The sequence below is a fragment of the Anarhichas minor genome, unplaced genomic scaffold (genome assembly GCF_050575085.1).
Source record: "Anarhichas minor isolate MPS153535 unplaced genomic scaffold, ASM5057508v1 ptg000033l, whole genome shotgun sequence".
NCBI lineage: Eukaryota > Metazoa > Chordata > Actinopteri > Perciformes > Anarhichadidae > Anarhichas > Anarhichas minor.
In genome coordinates, this window is record NW_027466479.1 from 3,574,958 (window position 1) to 3,593,753 (window position 18,796).

General features: G+C 39.7%; 1 protein-coding gene across 3 annotated transcripts; it reads right to left on the reverse strand.

The window, feature by feature from the left end:
• Window positions 1–1,088: 1,088 nt before the first annotated feature.
• tpm3 (tropomyosin 3) lies at window positions 1,089–12,025 on the reverse strand. Of its 3 annotated transcripts, none has more exons than XM_076105708.1 (9): window positions 11,648–12,025; window positions 8,503–8,553; window positions 6,757–6,839; window positions 6,020–6,137; window positions 5,643–5,713; window positions 4,868–4,943; window positions 2,914–2,976; window positions 2,672–2,741; window positions 1,089–1,441 (listed from the first exon to the last, which is right to left on the reverse strand). In XM_076105708.1, exons 1-9 carry the CDS (start codon window positions 11,759–11,761, stop codon window positions 1,359–1,361), a joined length of 729 nt encoding a protein of 242 aa, XP_075961823.1. In that variant the 5' UTR covers window positions 11,762–12,025; the 3' UTR covers window positions 1,089–1,358. The 3 variants fall into 3 exon arrangements, with proteins under 3 accessions (XP_075961823.1, XP_075961824.1, XP_075961822.1); XM_076105709.1 differs by having other exon boundaries at window positions 6,757–6,788; window positions 8,452–8,553; XM_076105707.1 differs by having other exon boundaries at window positions 6,757–6,890; window positions 8,428–8,553.
• Between the last annotated feature and the right edge of the window lie 6,771 nt (window positions 12,026–18,796).

The following is an 18,796-nucleotide window of genomic DNA, read 5'->3' on the forward strand; positions in this document are numbered from 1 at the left end:
TGTCCAAGTGTCCTTGAGCGAGACACTGAGTTGTACAGCACCCCACTACTTCTAATGCTTAGGATGGGTTACATGCAGAGGTCAATTTGCATCTATTTGTATGTTTGTGACCATTAACAAATAAAGTTTAGTGAGGCGTTTGAGGTTTTTGTGTGCACGATTTTTGATATGCTTATGCAAACAGTATGTAACAAGAACAGCCATGGACACAGATTCCTTAACTCAAGCTGTCGTCCCTCACTTCATTAACTCTGGTCGATAACAGAGTTGATACAGAAGGAATACATGAAAAGTGAAATCCGATTAAACAGAGACAAGAGAACAATTGAAGAGGAGCAAGTTCAACTTTCATAAAGAAAGTGCTAAAAACAAAGTACAACCGGCACACACACAACGCAACAGTTGAGAAATTAGAAAAAAGATCGATGAGAGGGAATTGGTGGTGGTGGTGGGGTCTTGAAACCGCAACTTGGCAGGATGGTGGAGCTTCTGGATTTTTAGCTGAAAACACAAGACGCAAGAGTAACTAACCATATTTATCACAGCAGAGTATTTTTACATACTTTAAAACATGTCTAAAGGGGAACTTATTAGAAGTAACAACAATGTTCCAATTATTTTTTTCTGACATACCATTGTCTATGATGTTGCATGATTGCATGTGAGCAGCACAACTGAAATCTCCCTAGATAATTCTCCTTGACAGAACAGAACCAAATATGTGTGTGCTTAAATTAAAACTGAACAGCTCTGAGGACCACAGGATTCCAGACACGGAGAGAACTAAATAAACTTTAAATTAACAAATCTGAGGCAAGAAATTGCCGATCCAGTTGTTAAATCTTCACTCATATTAGATCTATGAGGCCAAATTTAAAAGTTGGTTTCAACTTTCATTGTGTTGCGACTTGTTAAAGGAGCCATTAATAGCACTGAGGCCGGCAACAGAGAGAGACAACGGGGTAGAGACAGGTTCTCTGTGGCCTTATTTAGACCTCACCAGAGTGGGTGATTGTTGGAGGAGACGAGGCTAAACAAGACGGGTCTGATAAGTTTTATTTTGTTTCAGGTACAACTACTGTGTTTTGCAATGGAGTCTGCTGGCTTTGAGGAGAGCTTGTTAATTGTATGTTGTGTAGGTTTGTATATATATTTTTTATTTTTATAAAAAAGGAATACAAAATAAATATTTTCTACTAGTAATTGTAATGCAGTGAACTATTCGAAGTAGCGTAAAAAAAAAGAAAAAGTTGCATTGCAGTCTGACAGATCAGTGTACAATAATATTTGATCCAAATTAAAGGAATGTCACACTGGCAGGCTCAATAAGCTGCTCACTAGGAAGTTACACATATCACTTACATAGATGTCATGTCATTGAGGGCGTGGTCCAGTTCCTCGCTGATGGCTTTGTACTTGAGTTTCTGTGCATAAAGCTCATCTGTATGTCCACACACCAATAAAAAGTAGGTTGTAAAGGAAATGGGAAAACACAAGAGAAGTGAAATTAGTATTGTGATAAGATCTTTAGGGACCAGAAATATGGCAATGCAATAGAAAGAAACTGGTTAATCTGGTTAGAAACCGGGTTCAACCTCAGGACATTATTGGTCCACATCCAGTGTGGAAATGGGGGAAAAGAAAGTTAGGTAGACCCATAGAAATACAATAGGAATGGAACGTACATTGACCTGTTGTCCGTAGTCATTTGACTAGTACAAAAGAAAATGTCAATTGTTGTTAGTTGTTATGGTGACAACACACTTTAGTGCGGCCGAAAAGTGTTGTTGCAGCTCATCTGGAGGAGAGCAGACGCAGCTCCGAAGATGTATAGTTAGCTTTGTAGCTTGTCTGTCTACAGAGCAACGGGGAGTGAGACGGAGGGACCGTGAGACCCAGCGCTGTTTAGTTAATTATATGTAGCAGGTAATGCATTAAAGCATGTGCAATTAGCAAGCCAGCTAACTAGCCAGCTGTCTTATCTGCTTCATTTTGTGCGTACATTTTTTTTTCTACTGCCATTTACACTCATACATGCAGTACATCTATCTATCAGCTGTCAACAAAATAATACTGTATTATCATGTACCTGAATTGATCTGATAACAAAATACAGTGGAAAGAGCTTATATTGATCACGTTTTTTAAAACTTTTCTCTGGATGAAAAACGACAGGGTTCACCAATGTAACGTTAACAATAGACTGGGGTGACTTCATTCTTTAGAGCTCCGTGGGGCAAACGGTAACGTTTACCAAGCGCTGACGCTGAAAGCAAACCTGTTAACGCGCAGTTAAATTGTTAACAGTTATTGTTAGCTAGCCAGTAAATTACATCCCACACTTTAATCACACATGATGTCGCACATTTTAATGTGCTTGCATGATTGGATGGTGCAAATTAAAAGTAACCTACATTATTTGTACAAAACTGACTCACTCATGAACATGCACTTCGAGCACAGACTCAGATGTCACTGAGTTCGTGAAAGATGACTCCCATCACTGCATCACAGATCAGAGCTCTCAACACGTCCCACTCGTGTCCAAAAGGTTTGGCTGTTATATTACGCTGTATCGGCGTTTCCTTTTTTGAAATATTTTGGTTAGTGAATTTAAAGTCTATGTAAAGGGTGCCCTTAGTGTTGGTTGAAAGTGTATTCAATGTTGTACCTTCCAGATCATCAATGGTCTTCTCCAGCTTGGCCACAGATCTCTCAGCAAACTCAGCCCGGGTCTCAGCCTGAGATGACAAAGCACAAGTCAGATAACGTCTGATGTCAAAAAACTATAGTAAACTTAATATGCAAGGGTATGTCAACCTTTTGTGTCTTAACACATCTTACTGAAGTCTCTTAGGGTGTAGGATGGTTTTATATTCAGGAAATTATTGGTCATCATTGCTTCTAGCTCACCTCTTTCAGCTTGTCGGTCAAGATCTTGATCTCTTCCTCATACTTGTCCTCCTTTTGAGAGTACTGCAATGAGAAACAACATTATTAAGATGCTGATTTCCTCTTAAAAAAGAAGAAATGACACACATTTACATTTAGTGTGGGGCGATTCTGAAAATCCCTGGATTACCAACACCATCATTTAAGAAATACTTATTTTCACAATATCTGTGGAGGGCAGCGAGGGTTAGGGAAGGAAACATTAATGAATAGGACAAAAACTCTTAAAGGACACATTCATTTCTGCTGAAAAACTGAATGCTGGCACCGAACAGGAATAAAGGTCAAGGCCTCTTGTCTGTAATAGATGCACATAATGTAATGAAATTGTATTTTGTGGGTAATAATTATACTCACACTTTTTCCACTGAGGCTACTCTACTTCCATTTTCAGCAACACCACAATAGTACTAACATACTCATATGCACTTTGAGTGAGTTATAGTTTGCTGCATTTTTCTGTGTCCATACTGGCCATGAAGGGATAAGCTTTTGATGCAACTACGCACAGCCCCCGGTCTATGTACAATTACATTACAAGTTACAAAATGCAAATGGGGATCTTTCAATGTTACAGTCTTAGTACCACATTTGTATTAATTAGCAGTGAAGAGGACATTTTGACCCAAACTTCACTGAATAACAGCATTCAGGACTCGCATAGACAAATACAGTCAAATACAGACGCTTGGTCAGTGGCCCTAGGCTTCAAACTATGTTCAAACTATGTAGGTCAAATATACACCGGCCTTTCTCCCATGAGCCCGCTGTTTGTGTCCCGGGTGAAACGAGAAGTCTACGTTGATTTATTTGTCACATAACTTCTGTATTTAAGTAACACCACTTATTTTAACCCAAACCGTTGTTGGATACGTTGATCTTTTTAATGCAGCAACTAATTGATCAAAACTTAAACAGGAATTAAAATTCCAGTATATAATTGATACGGTACATGAACATGGAACTGAAATATCACGATACTCAATCCATCTATTTGAGTTAGTATTGCCTGATATCAGTATCAGTGCATCCCTAGTTAGGTCGTCCTCTAGCATCAGCTCTGGACATGTCAAGGACAGCTTGTCAGTTTCCACTCGTTACATGCATAGAGTCTTTAAAAAAATAAACTTCTGTGTTTACAGGAAACATAGAAGTTCAGACTCAAAATACATAAATTAAGTTTGTTACGTAACTGCTGTTAGTTAAGTACGTAAGTTACGTAACAAAAGTAAGTAAAATAACTAATTGCTGACTTGGTTCCACACAAACTGGGGGGCGACTGTAGCTTAGTGGTGTAGTCCATGTCGATGTGTCCTTGGGTAAGACTTAACTCTAATTGCTCTTGTAGTCTGAGCCTTCGGTGTGTGAATAGGTATGAATGTTAGAGAGTCCTGATGGACAGGTGGTACCATGCATGTTAGCTCCTGTCATCACTGTATGAATGGGTGTGAATGGGTGAATGATGACATGTAGTGTTAAAGCGCTTTGAGTGCTCGGAAAACTAGAAAAGCTCTATACAAGTTTACCATTTACCAAGTCCTGTCCTCCCTTTGTGGACTTTCTCATTCTTTATACTATGTCAGTTGCATTACCTATCTGATACTGTCAAGGATGATTTCATATTCAACTTTGTTGAAGCTAGTTTATCCCATACAGACGCTGAAGGATGCCTCGGGGAGTCGGTATCAGACGGTGAGGGGGACTGACCAGCGCTAGTATTTGACGAGTTGGGAGTGAGACCATGTTGGTCACAGCTAATCGTGTTGTCTTTTGACATCTGTGCATCTTTTTATACTTTTTAGGGAGTATAATAGAAATAGCTCTGTTTGTGTATTTCCACTCATTTTTCTTTCCCTTTCATTTGTTACTGTCTGTATACGCAGAATAAATAAAGCAAGGCTTGAGTTGTCTCTACCTTCTCAGCCTGGGCCTCCAGAGACTTCAAGTTATTGGTGACGTTCTTCAGTTCCTCCTCCAGCTCAGCACATTTACTTGATACGTTTTGATTTCAGGAAAGGAAGGAAGGAAGAAAGGAGGGAAAGAGGTGGTAGGAAGGATATCAGATTAGTTTGGAGAAACTGTGGTGAGAACTGCACATTTTAAAAAGAGTATTCAGGTCCTTCCCTTAAGTAAAAGCAGTGTAAAAATACTTTCCTTCCTCAGGCTCCTCAACTCATCCACAGAACTCCACCATTAAGAATTGTTTTGTTTTGTATTATTTCTTCTTGTGTAGCATAAAAGGACAACATATTGCATTTCATTTTGCAATAATGTTGTAGAATAAGTCCATATTGTACCTTAAAAGTCCTGCTTTCAATATATTACCAGAAAGAAAATACAGAAGCTAAATGCACTGTTGGTACTGCCAATGTACAGTGTGTAAGTGTTAAAAGTAGAATTGCCCCTATCAGTTATTGGATCATTATCATGATAGCATGGTCATGTTATGGGTGGGGTGGAGCTATTTTCTCTGTGGAATATCAGCTAAGCCACCAGTGAGTTGCTGAGTCAAATCAAACTGCCCACATGAGCAGAAGTTAGAGAATAGTAATTGGAGTTCAACACACGTTCTCCTTTGTCAGAGACGTTTGCTGAGGGGCTTAACTTTGTAACTCAGTTGGTAATGTTTCATTCTTCTTCCAGAGGCCCTGACCGACACATAGAAAGTCACATGTGGTGTGGATACTCACGCCTCAGCCAGCTCTGCCCTCTCCTCGGTTCGCTCCAGCTCTCCTTCTACAATCACCAGCTTACGAGCCACCTGGACAAACGCATTAGAAATCCATATGTATTTATAGGGCCACTACACTGTATGCTGCTGTAATCCTGTAAAGTTCCCTGCTGCGAGACTAATATAGGATTATTTTATGATCTTATTCATCAAAAGTCACCAGTGTGTATTTTGTGGACTGGTCAGTTAGAGTGCTGATCTCAGTGTCACTAAATTCTGTTATTGGCTTATTGTGAAGCGAACACACCATTGTTAATAGTGGTACATGAGGAAAAAGCTCCTTTGAGATGCTTGTGAAGAAGCTGCATCATAAGAGCCTCGTGGTCACCAACTCACCTCCTCATACTTGCGGTCAGCCTCCTCCGCAATGTGTTTGGCCTCCTTCAGCTGAATCTCCTGAAGCTCCATCTTCTCTTCATCCTTCTGAGCCCTGTTCTCAATCACCTTCATAGCTCTGCACACACAAACATTACTTATTTCGTACCTCACAAATATTGAAGCGTTTTCCATTTTATTCCATTATATTTTATAAAAAAGTAAATTACTAACCAGAAACTACTGTTGTGTCATAAAAGTCAGCAAAAAAAACACATGCCGCATGTCTTCGTTATGTAAGGTAAATAAATGCTTGCTATTTCGGATTGATCTACGAGAAGTTTATATTTCAGTTTAAATGTCCATAATGTGTTTGGATAGTGATCTCCAACAAAGCTTCCTAACTAGTAGAAGAAAATAAATAATTATCAGATTGGTATCAACTCTACATTATGTTAATTGTAGTGAAGACATGGAATGAAACATTATTAATCTTATTTTGGTTGTTTTAATCTGTTACTCTGCTGCAGTGATGTGCAGGTGTACTCCAGGACCCTGTGACATCATTGTTGTTGTTGGTTAAAAGTGCAACAGAGCATGTTTCTGTGGAGAAACACTGCTCCTCTTCTAGTGCACTATCCCAGCATGGCTTTGAACTGGCCCTGGTCATATTTGTGAACCATGATGGCAATGTGATCTACGTATCCGTCTTATCTAATAACACTGATCATAATGACTCATTCATAGCAGGAAATCACCTCTCGCTCTCATCAGCAGCCTTCTCTGCATCCTCTAACTTCTGCAGAGCCGTTGCCAGTCTCTCCTGAGCTCGGTCCAACTCCTCCTCCACCAGCTGGATACGTCTGTTCAGGGAAGCCACTTCAGCTTCAGCCTGAGCACAAAAAACAATGACCAGAGTGAAAAGTGTTTTCTTCCATGGTGTAGACACACTGTAGCTTATAGAAAACATGTTCCTTGCTAAGAAGCAAGTATTACCCTTACATCATGGTTCATCATCTGTGACAGAGTCTGTGTTAGCTGTATTGTCCGAGACATGTTAACTCTTGCTGTAATGCTTTATAATACAGCCTGCGCATTAAAATGCTGTATTACACAGATATTAACACCGATATTCTGCTAAACTTACAAACTGTATATATTCATAACAAATTCTAAACATAGTTGGAAAAAATAAATGTAACTCTAACAAACACAACTGGCTCTTTTTTCTGAGCGACCCAACAGGTAGATCGGCCCATTGTTTCTTTCTTTAAATGAACACTAAGCTGGTGATGATGATGGAGGAGTGTGACATGCTTTATGTGAACGTTCCTGCTTTGGAAAACGATGGTGGCAGCAACTTGACCATTGCTCTTAAGGTTTAAAGGTACAATATATAAGATTGGGGGCATTTGTAATGCCCCTCAACGGCTCTCAAAATGTCAACGGCCGGCTGACGGAGGTTGTCAACCGGTAGCTTCTACCTAGGGCAGCGTGAACATGGGCGGTGGTCTCATCTGGGCCAAAATGCTGAAGTCAACCCCTCTTTGCGCTTGATCTTTTTGAAAAAGGGAAAGTCCAGTCATCATATGGGATGAGGACTTGAGTATTTTTAGTGAGTGTTTTTAGTGCTTTTAGTTGATTAACTAGAATTTGGAGAATTTGGAGCTTGCTACTCCTGGAACCACGCCCTTACCCTGGTATTTTGTTCCAGCCAGGCATTCTTAGAACAGCGGCCTTTGCTGACAGCTGTGCTTTCTATATGTAAACTTTGAAATACATTTTTCAGTAATGACTCTGAAACTAAAAAGAGGCAGAAGACTAAAGGCTGGAATGTTTTCTTTCCTTCCTTCAATGATCGTAGATCAAAATGGTTGCCAGTTAACAGGAACCATACTCATACATATAAAAGTCCATTGTTCATGTGCTGTAATAGCTAATGTACAAAATTGTAATCTTTTATTCTTGTTTGCATATTCATTCTCTTCAAAAGGAAAGGGACTAAATAAATACTGTGACCCGGGAGGAATGGATGATGCACTCAAAATGGACTTGGACCATTGTTAAGCCTGCAGTCAAGGTTGAGCGACTGACATCATGGCCAAAATAAGGCTCTGAAATCCCCCCCGACAGCTGTGAGGAGTCCACGCAGAGCATGATGAGAATGGAATGCAAGGGGGAAGCTGGGAACCAGCCAGCCCTGGTTTACACTGGCAGCATCACAGCTTTTATCACTCAGTTCACATTGTATGTCAGTATGAGAAGCAATGTACATAAAGCATTTCTGTACATAATGTTACGACAGCCCCTCTTCCTGAGGTAGAAATGTGGTGCAGAAGAGTATTCTTTTATTCTTTGAAATAAGGATAGACAAACTGCGAATTAATCACAACAAGTGTGTATTGCACTTTTGGAATTGTATTACTCACATCAGCAGCCTTCTTGTCGGCCACCTCAAGCTTCTCCTGAGCATCCTTCAGGGCCTCCGAGTATTTATCAAGCTCATCCTCCGTCCCCTTCAGCTTCTTTTGCATTTGCAGAAGTTCGTCTTCATGCTGATGGCATGGGAGATCAAACAGAGTTAGCAGTGTGTTCATCAGAGAATTTGTTGTCATGCTTAATACATTGATTGTAATGCCCTGGAATTGAATAGCTTCTATGCATTCCAGTTAAAGGTATGGCAACATGTCTTCAACATGCCAATATGAACATTGAAGCACTTCCTCCTTTCCTACTGGCCATCAAAAGATCCCTTCTTGGCATTGCTTATAAAGAAAAATCCACATATTCTGTGTGAATAAAGGACTAAAACGCCTGCAACCTTGGAAGCTATCCAATCGCTTTGGCTAACTCCAACTGCAAGAAGTTTTGCTTCTTGTGTGTTTGCGGAGTCTGTCCTCTTTCCAGGTCTTGCAGCTTAGGCTGTTTGCTACCTGCAAGCTGCTTGACATCCATTTTCTTTCAAACTTTCATCATAGCATATTAATCTGTTGGTTATTCTGTACACACAACATCTATTGCATGTGTGTCTGTCCTGGAAGAGGGATTCCTCTTTAGTTACTCCTCCTGAGGTTTTTTGTTTTCTTCCATTTTTCCCCTAAAGGTTTTTGGGAGTTTTTCCTGATCTGATTTGAGGATCTCAAGACAGAGGGTGTTGTATGCTGTACAGATTGTAAAGCCCTGTGCGGCAAATTTGTGATTTGTGGTATTGGGCTGTGTAAAAAAAACTGACTTCACTTGACTGAAGCCTGATATTAACTTTGGAATGCATTTTTACTCCGAATGAGGACTGTGGATTTTGTTCTCGATCACATGAAGAAATATCTTATTGACCAGTTCAAACAGCGGGAATGATTACAGCAAGCAGAACCTGTTTCAATATGGGTATCCGACTATTGTTTAAATACAGACTTTAATACAGTATACATTGAGTTCTGAGCTTCCTTGCACTCAGATACCAACAAATATCTTGATGAAATCATTTTGCACACATTTTTACGACAACGCATAAGGCCAGAGTGTGCTTCATAATGTACTTAAACTAATTGAAGCGGCAGTAGCTCAGTCCACACGGAGGGAGACTGGACCGGTAGTTGGAGAGGTTCACCTCCTGAGCACATCCGAGGTGCCCTTGAGCAAGGCACCGAACCCCCAAACTGCTCCCCGTGCGCTGTATAACTATACAGCGCATTTAACCTATCCTGGGATAGGTTAAATGCAGGCGCGTGCTGTGCGGTGTACAATATCACGTGTGACATTAAAAGTTGATTAAGATTAAAAGATAGTGAAGCATTGTCTCAACTGAAGTGCAATTCATTTGCATAAACAAAGTACAGTATTTGTGCGCGTAATATTTACGCAATTTACTATTGCTGTGTACACCAGAATAATATATAATATGATTATGTATTGATACTTGTCTGTATTAATGTAGAAGTATAATACAAATATAACATAATATAATGTAGTGTAACAACATCTTTAAATAAAATAGTATAATGCAAAGGAGCGAGAGAGAACCATACACTGCAAAGCTGGCTGCTTAAAGTGAACCGTCTTTTTTTTGCTCTGTTTTGCATCTGGGTGGCTGAATGAGCTGTCCATCAGTTTGTTGTAGCGAGGTTGAGAGGGGTTATCCAGGATGGCTTCGATGTTGTCCTTTATCAGTTCTCTACACCAACTGCATAGCTTCCAAAGTTGCAGTCTTTTTAGGGCTTCATTCACTCTTTGAACGGAGCACGTGGATACTCGATTGGAAGCATGTCAGGAAGGCAGTGTGAACACACCCATATCCACACCCAGGTAAACTAACGACTGGGCGGAGAGCTGCCAGTTTATGGCAAGACCCAGCGTTTGCAGGTGCTGTATGACTTCTACCGAGTGGAAATACACCCGAGCGGCACACTGGTGCGAGCGGCCAATGAGGCATCCATAAACGTGGTCCCAAAGAGACGGCGGTGTAGTTTTCTGGGGTCGGAACAAAGTCTCACCATTGACTCCCCATTGGCATCGGGGAGGACTCTCCACATCTTCCGTCACAGACTGAAAAGTCATCTGTTCAGACTGCACCTTGGCCCATAAAATTATAATATAAAAAACTCTTATTGTTTGTAAATGTAGCGCTTGAAGTAGTTCAGCAGTTTTTGTGATTTCTTGGGGTTGAATGTTCTTATTGTAAGTCGCTTTTGATAAAAGCTTGAGCTAAAGAGTTATCCAATTTGGAAAGTTTGGAAAGTTCAGGTTTTTTTTAAGTGTTAAAACCCAAACATGGAAAAGTACATGCTTAGTGACAATTAGTTCATAATTTAAAAAAAAAGAAATACCTCACTTTCTTAGATTAATAATAAAAACGTGATGCTTTATTAGTTAAATTTTCATGTTGACGAGTTACCTAAACCTATGCATTATAAAATATATAACAAATTATGGTTTGGGATACTGTGAGCAAAAAAATATAAATAATCTCGAACTAAACTACTAAACTAAAATACTCTGACTGTTAGAAGCCAGAGTATGGACTGTAGTTTGACATGAAAATGGGAATTTGACATCAAAGTTTAATAAAAAATGATAAGAATAACTAACTGCAGAATTCACTTAGATGACAATTGTTCATGGAATTAAAGCTGCTCATTAAGAAAGTTTAGTCCGGTTTCATTTTCACAGGGGAAAAACCCACCAATCATGCACCAACATCACTTGTAGTCTGACCATATTCACTGGTCATATCCAAATGTTTAACAGTGAAGAAAGCAAACAGTGTAAACGTGTGGAGCGCAATGTAGAACAAAATGACCAGTAAAAATTCAGGAACATAAATGAGATCTGTGTCTATGAATAGATTGCCGCAGTTGCATGCTGGGAGGGTTCCCAACACATCTACCTCATGTAACTGCAATCACATGATCAGCAGTGAGTTAATCATATGAATGCTACTCATGGTTTCAACTCTACTCATTTTAACGTTATTTCAAATAAGAGCACACAGTTATAGAAGATTACTTCACCCGGGATTAAAAAAAAAAAAAAAAACATCCTCAAACTGTGTTTAGCCTGATAACCTGATTTAGGACATGGGTTGGGCTGGTTCCCAATTTGTCTTAGTCTGACTGGATCCCATTGTATCTCTTCTGTGTGTTTATTACCCACCTGCTTGCTTCTGTCTTCGGCTGCTTTCTTGTCTGCTTCAGCTTGTTCAGCCTGGTCCAGTGCATTCTCCTTGTCTAACTTAAGCATGAGCATCTTCTTTTTGATGGCCTCCATTTTGGCTGAGGTTTAGCTAATGGGTTTTTGCAACCGTGTAGAGATAGGAAGACAAACGGACAACCTGAGAGCCTGGTGGAGACACTAAACTCTGACAAAGATAGAGGGAGGGCATTTATATGACAGAGGAGGAGACACTCCCACTACTAAGCCCCTCAACTCACGCACATGACCGCACCCTCCTCTATCTTCCACAATCACCTCTCAAATGAGAAGCAAACCTGCACACTAACAACATGTGTTTGCATGTATGTTTTCATGCTTGGAAACTGAAATAGATTAGCATTCCACAATAAGATGCACTGTAAGTGTGGCCTGTTCCTTGTGATGTGGCTTCTAAAGTGAAGAGAACATTGGAAAGAATAGAAAGATAACTTTCATTTCCCTGCATGGGATCAAAATAGTTTATCCATTATGAAATAGGCTGAGCTACAAGACATGACAAAGCAAAATACGTTTGTCTTTTTCTGTCTGACACACAGTGCTCAAATTACAGACTAGTTATAGGTCGGATGTTAGTCATCAGAATAAAATGACCAGTCAGTTGTGGGTTTGTGATTGACTTTAGTCTATGTGTTATCTTTCAAATGTTCCAGGGTCTTTTGATTCTTCTTCTTCAACTACTCTTTTTCTTCAGAATACTCCTGTCATCACTGACGTCCTGCCGTTGTTGAATTAGAAGCTATGGACAAAGAAAATATTGTAGCCGTAGGTGGGCACCCAGAGCTCTACGATACCTGATATTAATACACACCGGACGAAATTATGTGTATGAATGTATGTGTATAAACTATAGGGTACAAACAATAACGACGCTGCCGTATTTAGGCCTATATGATGTCAGTTTGATAGTTGATGGAGCTGCTCCAATGTTAGCAAAGCCTAGCAACATCGATCTGAGCTCCATTGAACAAAAGTTATTTGCTTGTTGTCTTTCGGAGAGAACAAAAAAAACATGAATTCAGACTTTTTGTCTTCATTTTGGCATCATTATGAAGTTATTTCAGCATCCCTTTTATCCGTTTATTACAATTAAATCACAGCAAAAATGTTTATTTTGGGTTCATACAGCTGTAGTAAACCAGAGGTGTGGTTTGCTCAGTGGCCGTGCATTTTATACCTGGGCCTTCAGTGCTGTCCTGCAGCTGAATAATCTCATTATGACGCCACAGCTATGGTTATTATTTGTTTCGTGTAAAAATGAATCTCAACACCTATAAATACACTAACTGCAGAGTGCAGATACATGAATACGCCGAGAGTGCGTCTCCTCTCTGCTCTGACTGCAGCGCGAGGCTGCTGTGAGAGTAACCGCCTGTGAGTGCTTTGGGGCGACACACGGCAGCTCCCGCTGCTCGTTCTCGACAGTGCAGAACGTACGTGCTCTCACGTACCATCAAAACACCAGAAAAGTCTCCAACAACACCAGAACAAGTCGCTAGATTTGTCGCTAGTAGCTTTTGACAAAAAAAGTCGCCATGAGGGTTTAGAAAGTCGCCAGATTTAGCGAGAAAGTCGCCAAGTTGGTAACCCTGGCACCGACTAAATATGTCCCTAGAGCAACATAGGACGTAACAATAGTTCCTATCACATATAAAACCAAACAAAAATCCGTCTTCATAAAAACAAGTTGTACAAATAATAATATATAATCAAGCATATTAAATAATGACATAAATTATATTTATGGCAGTTAAAGCTACTGCAGATGTAAAAACAAAAGCAGTTCACTTACCAAAGCTGCTGTTCACTATTTAAAGACAAAGTCCATCCTCCTTTCTTTGTAATAAAGAGTTTAATCTCACGGTTGTTCAGTACATCTGTGTGTTTTAGTTCCAGTAAGAAGTCCTTCTCGATTCACGGACGCCAGTGAAGACAGTCGAGCCTCCCCAGTTGTATTTCTTGAATACGTTTTAATGCGTTTGAGGCTGAAAATGTCGCTGGACAGAGGCAGCAGATGTTGGGATTGTCACCACCCAACATGTCACGCTAGCCCACTGACCAATCACGTACTTGTAGGCCAGCTAGCAGGCTCTGACACGTCAAAGAATACGCCCAACATGTCAAACTAAAGATCTGATTGGTTGAACACTATGACAATCAACAATATCGTCCCCATTCACTTAAAGTGCACATGGATTCACTTGAGAGTCTGCAGGCCTCTGCCTCTCTTCTTACCTAGAGACACAGAGGTGAGATCTGATTGGATAAAAGCTCTACTTAAAACAAGCTGCACTGGAAGCAGAGCAACTGAGGAAGACAGTAGCTGTGCAATGAGAAAATAAGATGATGGGAAAAAAATGATAATACATGTAGTGTATTTATGAAAACATTATTAAATTATAAAATAGCTATAACTTTGTGATTCTGTCTAGGCCAGCAGAGAAGGCCTTGCTGGCCCTAACGGCCCACCACTGGGTTTGCTAGATACAGTGAATACAGCTCGATGAAATTCAGCGAGTGCCTCCGGATGATGTTATGAACTGAGACAAGATGGCGTTTAGTTTCCCGGGATACGTGGGACTTCCACAACGTACGAAGCAGCCAACAGTGGTTATTCCTTCCATGGTTGACGGTGAAAATAACTGGCTTCTTTGACAACAGTTTCAATAGAGATAAGCCACATCTCCTCTCCGGCGCATCTAGCGCGAATAAACACAAATGATCTTGTGAGTAACGCAACATAAAAATTCACTTTGCGTTTGGTGTGAACACAGCATTAGGATAGAGTTACTTTATGGGGGTTTTATTTAGAAAAAAGAAAGCCTTGTCTTGGGTTCCCAGTTAAGATACAGGTGTTTCTCAAAGTCAAGGAAGGATCCGTCAGCAGCTGTATTTCAGAATAGTACGTCATCGAATGCCGCCAAAGGTTCCAATGTGGAGGATCCAAATTCTACAGAGTAGTGAGTCCTTCGTTCAGAGGTTTGTAAAGGATGCATGTGTGAATCCTCCGCGCTCCTAAAACACCCACAGTCCTATGCACAGCATGCATTTCCAGACCCCGATTTGAAAACAGAGGAAATATGCTTTAAACTAAATAGATAACTAAATAAACTTTAAGTTATTTCACCTCAGCCGTCCACAAAAATCTGTTTCTGAACAAATTTGAGGCAAGAAATTGCCAATCCAGTTGCTGAATCTTCACTCATATTAGATCTATGAGGCCAAATTTTAAAGTTTGTTTCAACTTTCATCGTGCAGCGACTTGTTAAAGGAGCCATTAATAGCACTGAGGCCGGCAACAGAGAGAGACAACGGGGTAGAGACAGGTTCTCTGTGGCCTTATTTAGACCTCACCAGAGTGGGTGATTGTTGGAGGAGACGAGGCTAAACAAGACGGGTCTGATAAGTTTTATTTTGTTTCAGGTACAACTACTGTGTCTTGTAATGGAGTCTGATGGCTTTGAGGAGAGCTTATTAATTGTATGTTTTCATAAATTATAATAATTGTAAATATCTGTTGATTTTATTTATTTTTTTATAGGCCTACGTGTTTTGAATCTGTGTTTTGAGGAATGCAAAATCAATATACCTACTAGAAATTGTAATGTAGTCAATTATCCGAACTACATTTTTTTCATAAACCTGTGTTTACCCTATATGGGCCTATATGCTCACATATAGAGTATTTGTACACTTTTTGTGGAACTTGTCATAAGAAATACTCAGCTCAAAAACTGAAAGTCATCGAAAAAAAGGTTTTACCATGAGCTACTACTTTGAAAATATCATTATTATCATGAAAAAATACGTTTGTTTGTGGTGTCAAAATTGTGAGGAACAGAGCAGGTTGAAAAACTGCCACTGTCTGCTTTCCTCCAGAAATTTCTCGTCTCAGTTAACATTGAGTCCTATGGGGCCGTTGCTTTGCCAGGGTTCAGATCTTTTAATCCGCCCACTCGACCGCGTTCATTGTGGGCATTGTGACATAAAATGGCAATTTCTCCATTAAAAGCTCTTTACAAACACATTGTGAATCTTCAACTCTACATGTATTCTAAAATATTTACACAAATCCTCCCAGAATAGAAGCCAGATCTCTTTGGGAGAATTACCCAGACATCTCTCAATCCTTCATTCAGTGGCCTTGCTTTCGCATTTGTGCTGCTCAATAATAGTTTTGAGTTTGATATGACACTCTTAATTACCAAATATATTTGTCAATATCACACTACATTGTAGGCTTGTTCTGTTTTTTAAACTTCTTCTTTTAACTCACTCCGGCCCACTCTTAAAACACCGGCACAAAGTATGTTGTCATGGAAACACATCAGCTGTCGACATAAATGACTTTGGTCTCTACAGATTGGTTAGAAAAACAACCCCCCCCCCTATGGAAATGATTGGAGTGTTGGCAACATCAGACTGAAGACGAAAAGAGAGTGTTGACAATTCTGTCCGCTATCAGGCAAGCAGTTTCTTCGAGTCCCTGTTGCTTTCAGGCACCCCAAGCCAAATGTGTAAACTGGTTTGATTCTATAGTAACATGTTTGTGACCAGCACAACTTATCCTTTGACTTTAAATTCACCTCACTAGCTCATGCAAACCCATTATGAAATCTGAAATGGTCCAAAAATTTCACAACACGTTAACAGCTATTCCGTGAAAACCGTGCTAGCAATCCGAATGCCTATTTGGCCCAATAAAGTCAGACGTTTTGTGACTGGTAAGAGCCAAAACAGGAGTGTTGTTGAGCTTTGTACATTCCGATTTCCTGATGATTTCCCATGAGTGATCACCGTTTTTTGCGATTTTCGTCTCTTAGAAAAGTCATAGCACACCGTTCCTGATCATTCCGCATGTATTTTTTCTGCATGTGTTGGCAATGCTGTAAAACTAGTAGCAAGGCAAAATCCATACAGAATATGAAGAAGCATAAGATAAACCTGTCGAATTATAGTCAGTGTGGTTTTGCACAAGGCTTTCAGGTCAAAGCACTCATCTACAAAGAAGTAAAGGTCACATTAGACGATTTGACTATTTCAGAGCATGGATATTAAAACCCAAAAACATGTTTTATTTTTTCTGAAAAAAAGACGTCACACTTCATAAAGTTAATCATGAGAACCTTGACACTGACCCAATCATTAGAAAAACAATAAAATGAAAGTGAAACTGCAGTCATACAGCAGAAGCCGTTCTTCATTATTCTTCTTCACTATTTAGGACTGACAAGTGCCTGGAATGGTTAACATTTCTGATCACTAAACAGATTTGAAGTCACTACTAATAAATAGTGACTTCAAAGGCAAAAAGACTGAAAAAATTAGCTTGAGTTCATAACTTCAACCACACGATTTCACATGTGTATGAAATGACTGTCAGGATTCTCCTTTGTGTTTAGAGAGTTTTTCAAGCATTTCCTTTGTATGAACTGTCTTGTGATGGGGTGAGAGGTTGTGAGACAGAGCAAATACAATAGAAAGTGACTCTGAGTAGGAATGGCTGTCCTGTAACCCTACTCCATCACCTGGCCTGTAATGCCTATAACTGGATTTCTCCTGGGGATGGACAGAGTACAGGGGCGACGAGGGGGACTATGTCAGTTATTCCCCGCTCTAGGCCCCAGCTGGTTATTAATAAACATCTTTTGGCTGACATTGTCCAGTGGATTAGAATATGAGACTAGCCGCAAACACAAATAGGCAGAGATGATCGCAGAGATAAAGGAGCAGAATTATTAGTGAAGTGACTGTGTTTGAAAGGAGTAGCTGAACTCTGTCACTTTCTGGAAAATACAAACCAAAAGTGTGATGAGAAGGTTGATATCTGTTTCCCCTCTGTGTGTCTGTGCGTTGGTTTGTTGGACAGTGACCTTTTCTACTATGGGCTCTGCCCAGTGTGGCCCGATGGTGCTCATGTACTGTATATGGTGACAGCATTAAGGGCCAGAGGCTATGTATAATGTTAGGAGTCATTTAGCATTCATTGTTGGAATGTGTGAAACAGTTCTTCTTCACTGTCTGTTTCAAAAACTACTCAGAGTGCATTTAAAGGAGCAATATTCAGAGCATTCATATATCATCAAAGTGCATTCTGCATTGCTTTTCAGGCTGTAATGTTTCTTGATTTTCCATTCATAACACATTTGAATTCAAGAGACATACATATATAGAAAGACAAAAAAAATCAGGAGTGAAGAAAGAAATGATTAGTACTGAAAATATTTGTATTTAATTAGTTCTGAAATATTGTTGTTTAAAAAAAGTTATTGCACTAATCTTAGTGTCCCTTCATTGGCTCCCTATCGGCATTAGATCTTACTTTAAGGTGCTACTAATGACATATACATTTCTCATATAGTGCTGTGGGCTCTCAGAATACAATAATATACAGAGTAAAAGACGTCAGCTGGCTGCAGGGCCCCTTTCTCTGGAATAATCTGCCTGCTGGCTCTGTAGAAGCTTTTAACAGTGTTCAAGTAATGAAGCATACAGAGTACACAGACATGTGGTCAGGTCAGTCTCAATATAAATGAATGCACAGAAAAGGATTCACAGATGTTTTTTGAGATTTACATTTAAATGACCCGCAAAAATATTTTACAATGCACACAGAACATATCTCTTGTTTTAACTGAATCAAAGAGAAATCCACAAATATATGCATTTAAAGGAACAGTGTGTAATATTTAGTGGCATCTAGTGGTGAGTTACAGATTGCAACCAGCTGAATACTCTGCTCACGCATCACTTTCCTAGCATGTTGGAGAAGTACGGTGACCTATGTAGGAAATGTAGGTTTAGAAGTGTGCTTTAAGAAATTATAATAGAAGTGTTTCATGATTCATAATTAAGAATTCATAATTAGAAGCGTTTAAGAATTCATAATTAGTCATAAATATAGGAGTGTTTTAGAATGTATAGTTAGTGTTTCTTAGTAGAATTAGTAGCACCTCTTACAGGTGGGGGATAATAATATAGCAAGTACTTGGAAGTCCCATTTATGCTTGTAAAACTTGTGAAGTTTTTGCCAAAAGTTGCAAATCCTTACCTTTAATATAGTATGTTAAGCTTAGCGACAGACAGATTTCC

Excerpts from the sequence above, each read along its gene's own strand:
- tpm3 (XM_076105707.1), bottom strand. The coding sequence starts at position 11,761 with ATGGAGGCCATCAAAAAGAAGATGCTCATGCTTAAGTTAGACAAGGAG. Across the intron at positions 6,891-8,427 it reads CCGACAAGAAGGCTGCTGAT|GCTGAAGCTGAAGTGGCTTC; the intron begins GTGAGTAATACA and ends TTTTGTGCTCAG. Across the intron at positions 1,442-2,671 it reads GACCATTGATGATCTGGAAG|ATGAGCTTTATGCACAGAAA; the intron begins GTACAACATTGA and ends GTGGACATACAG.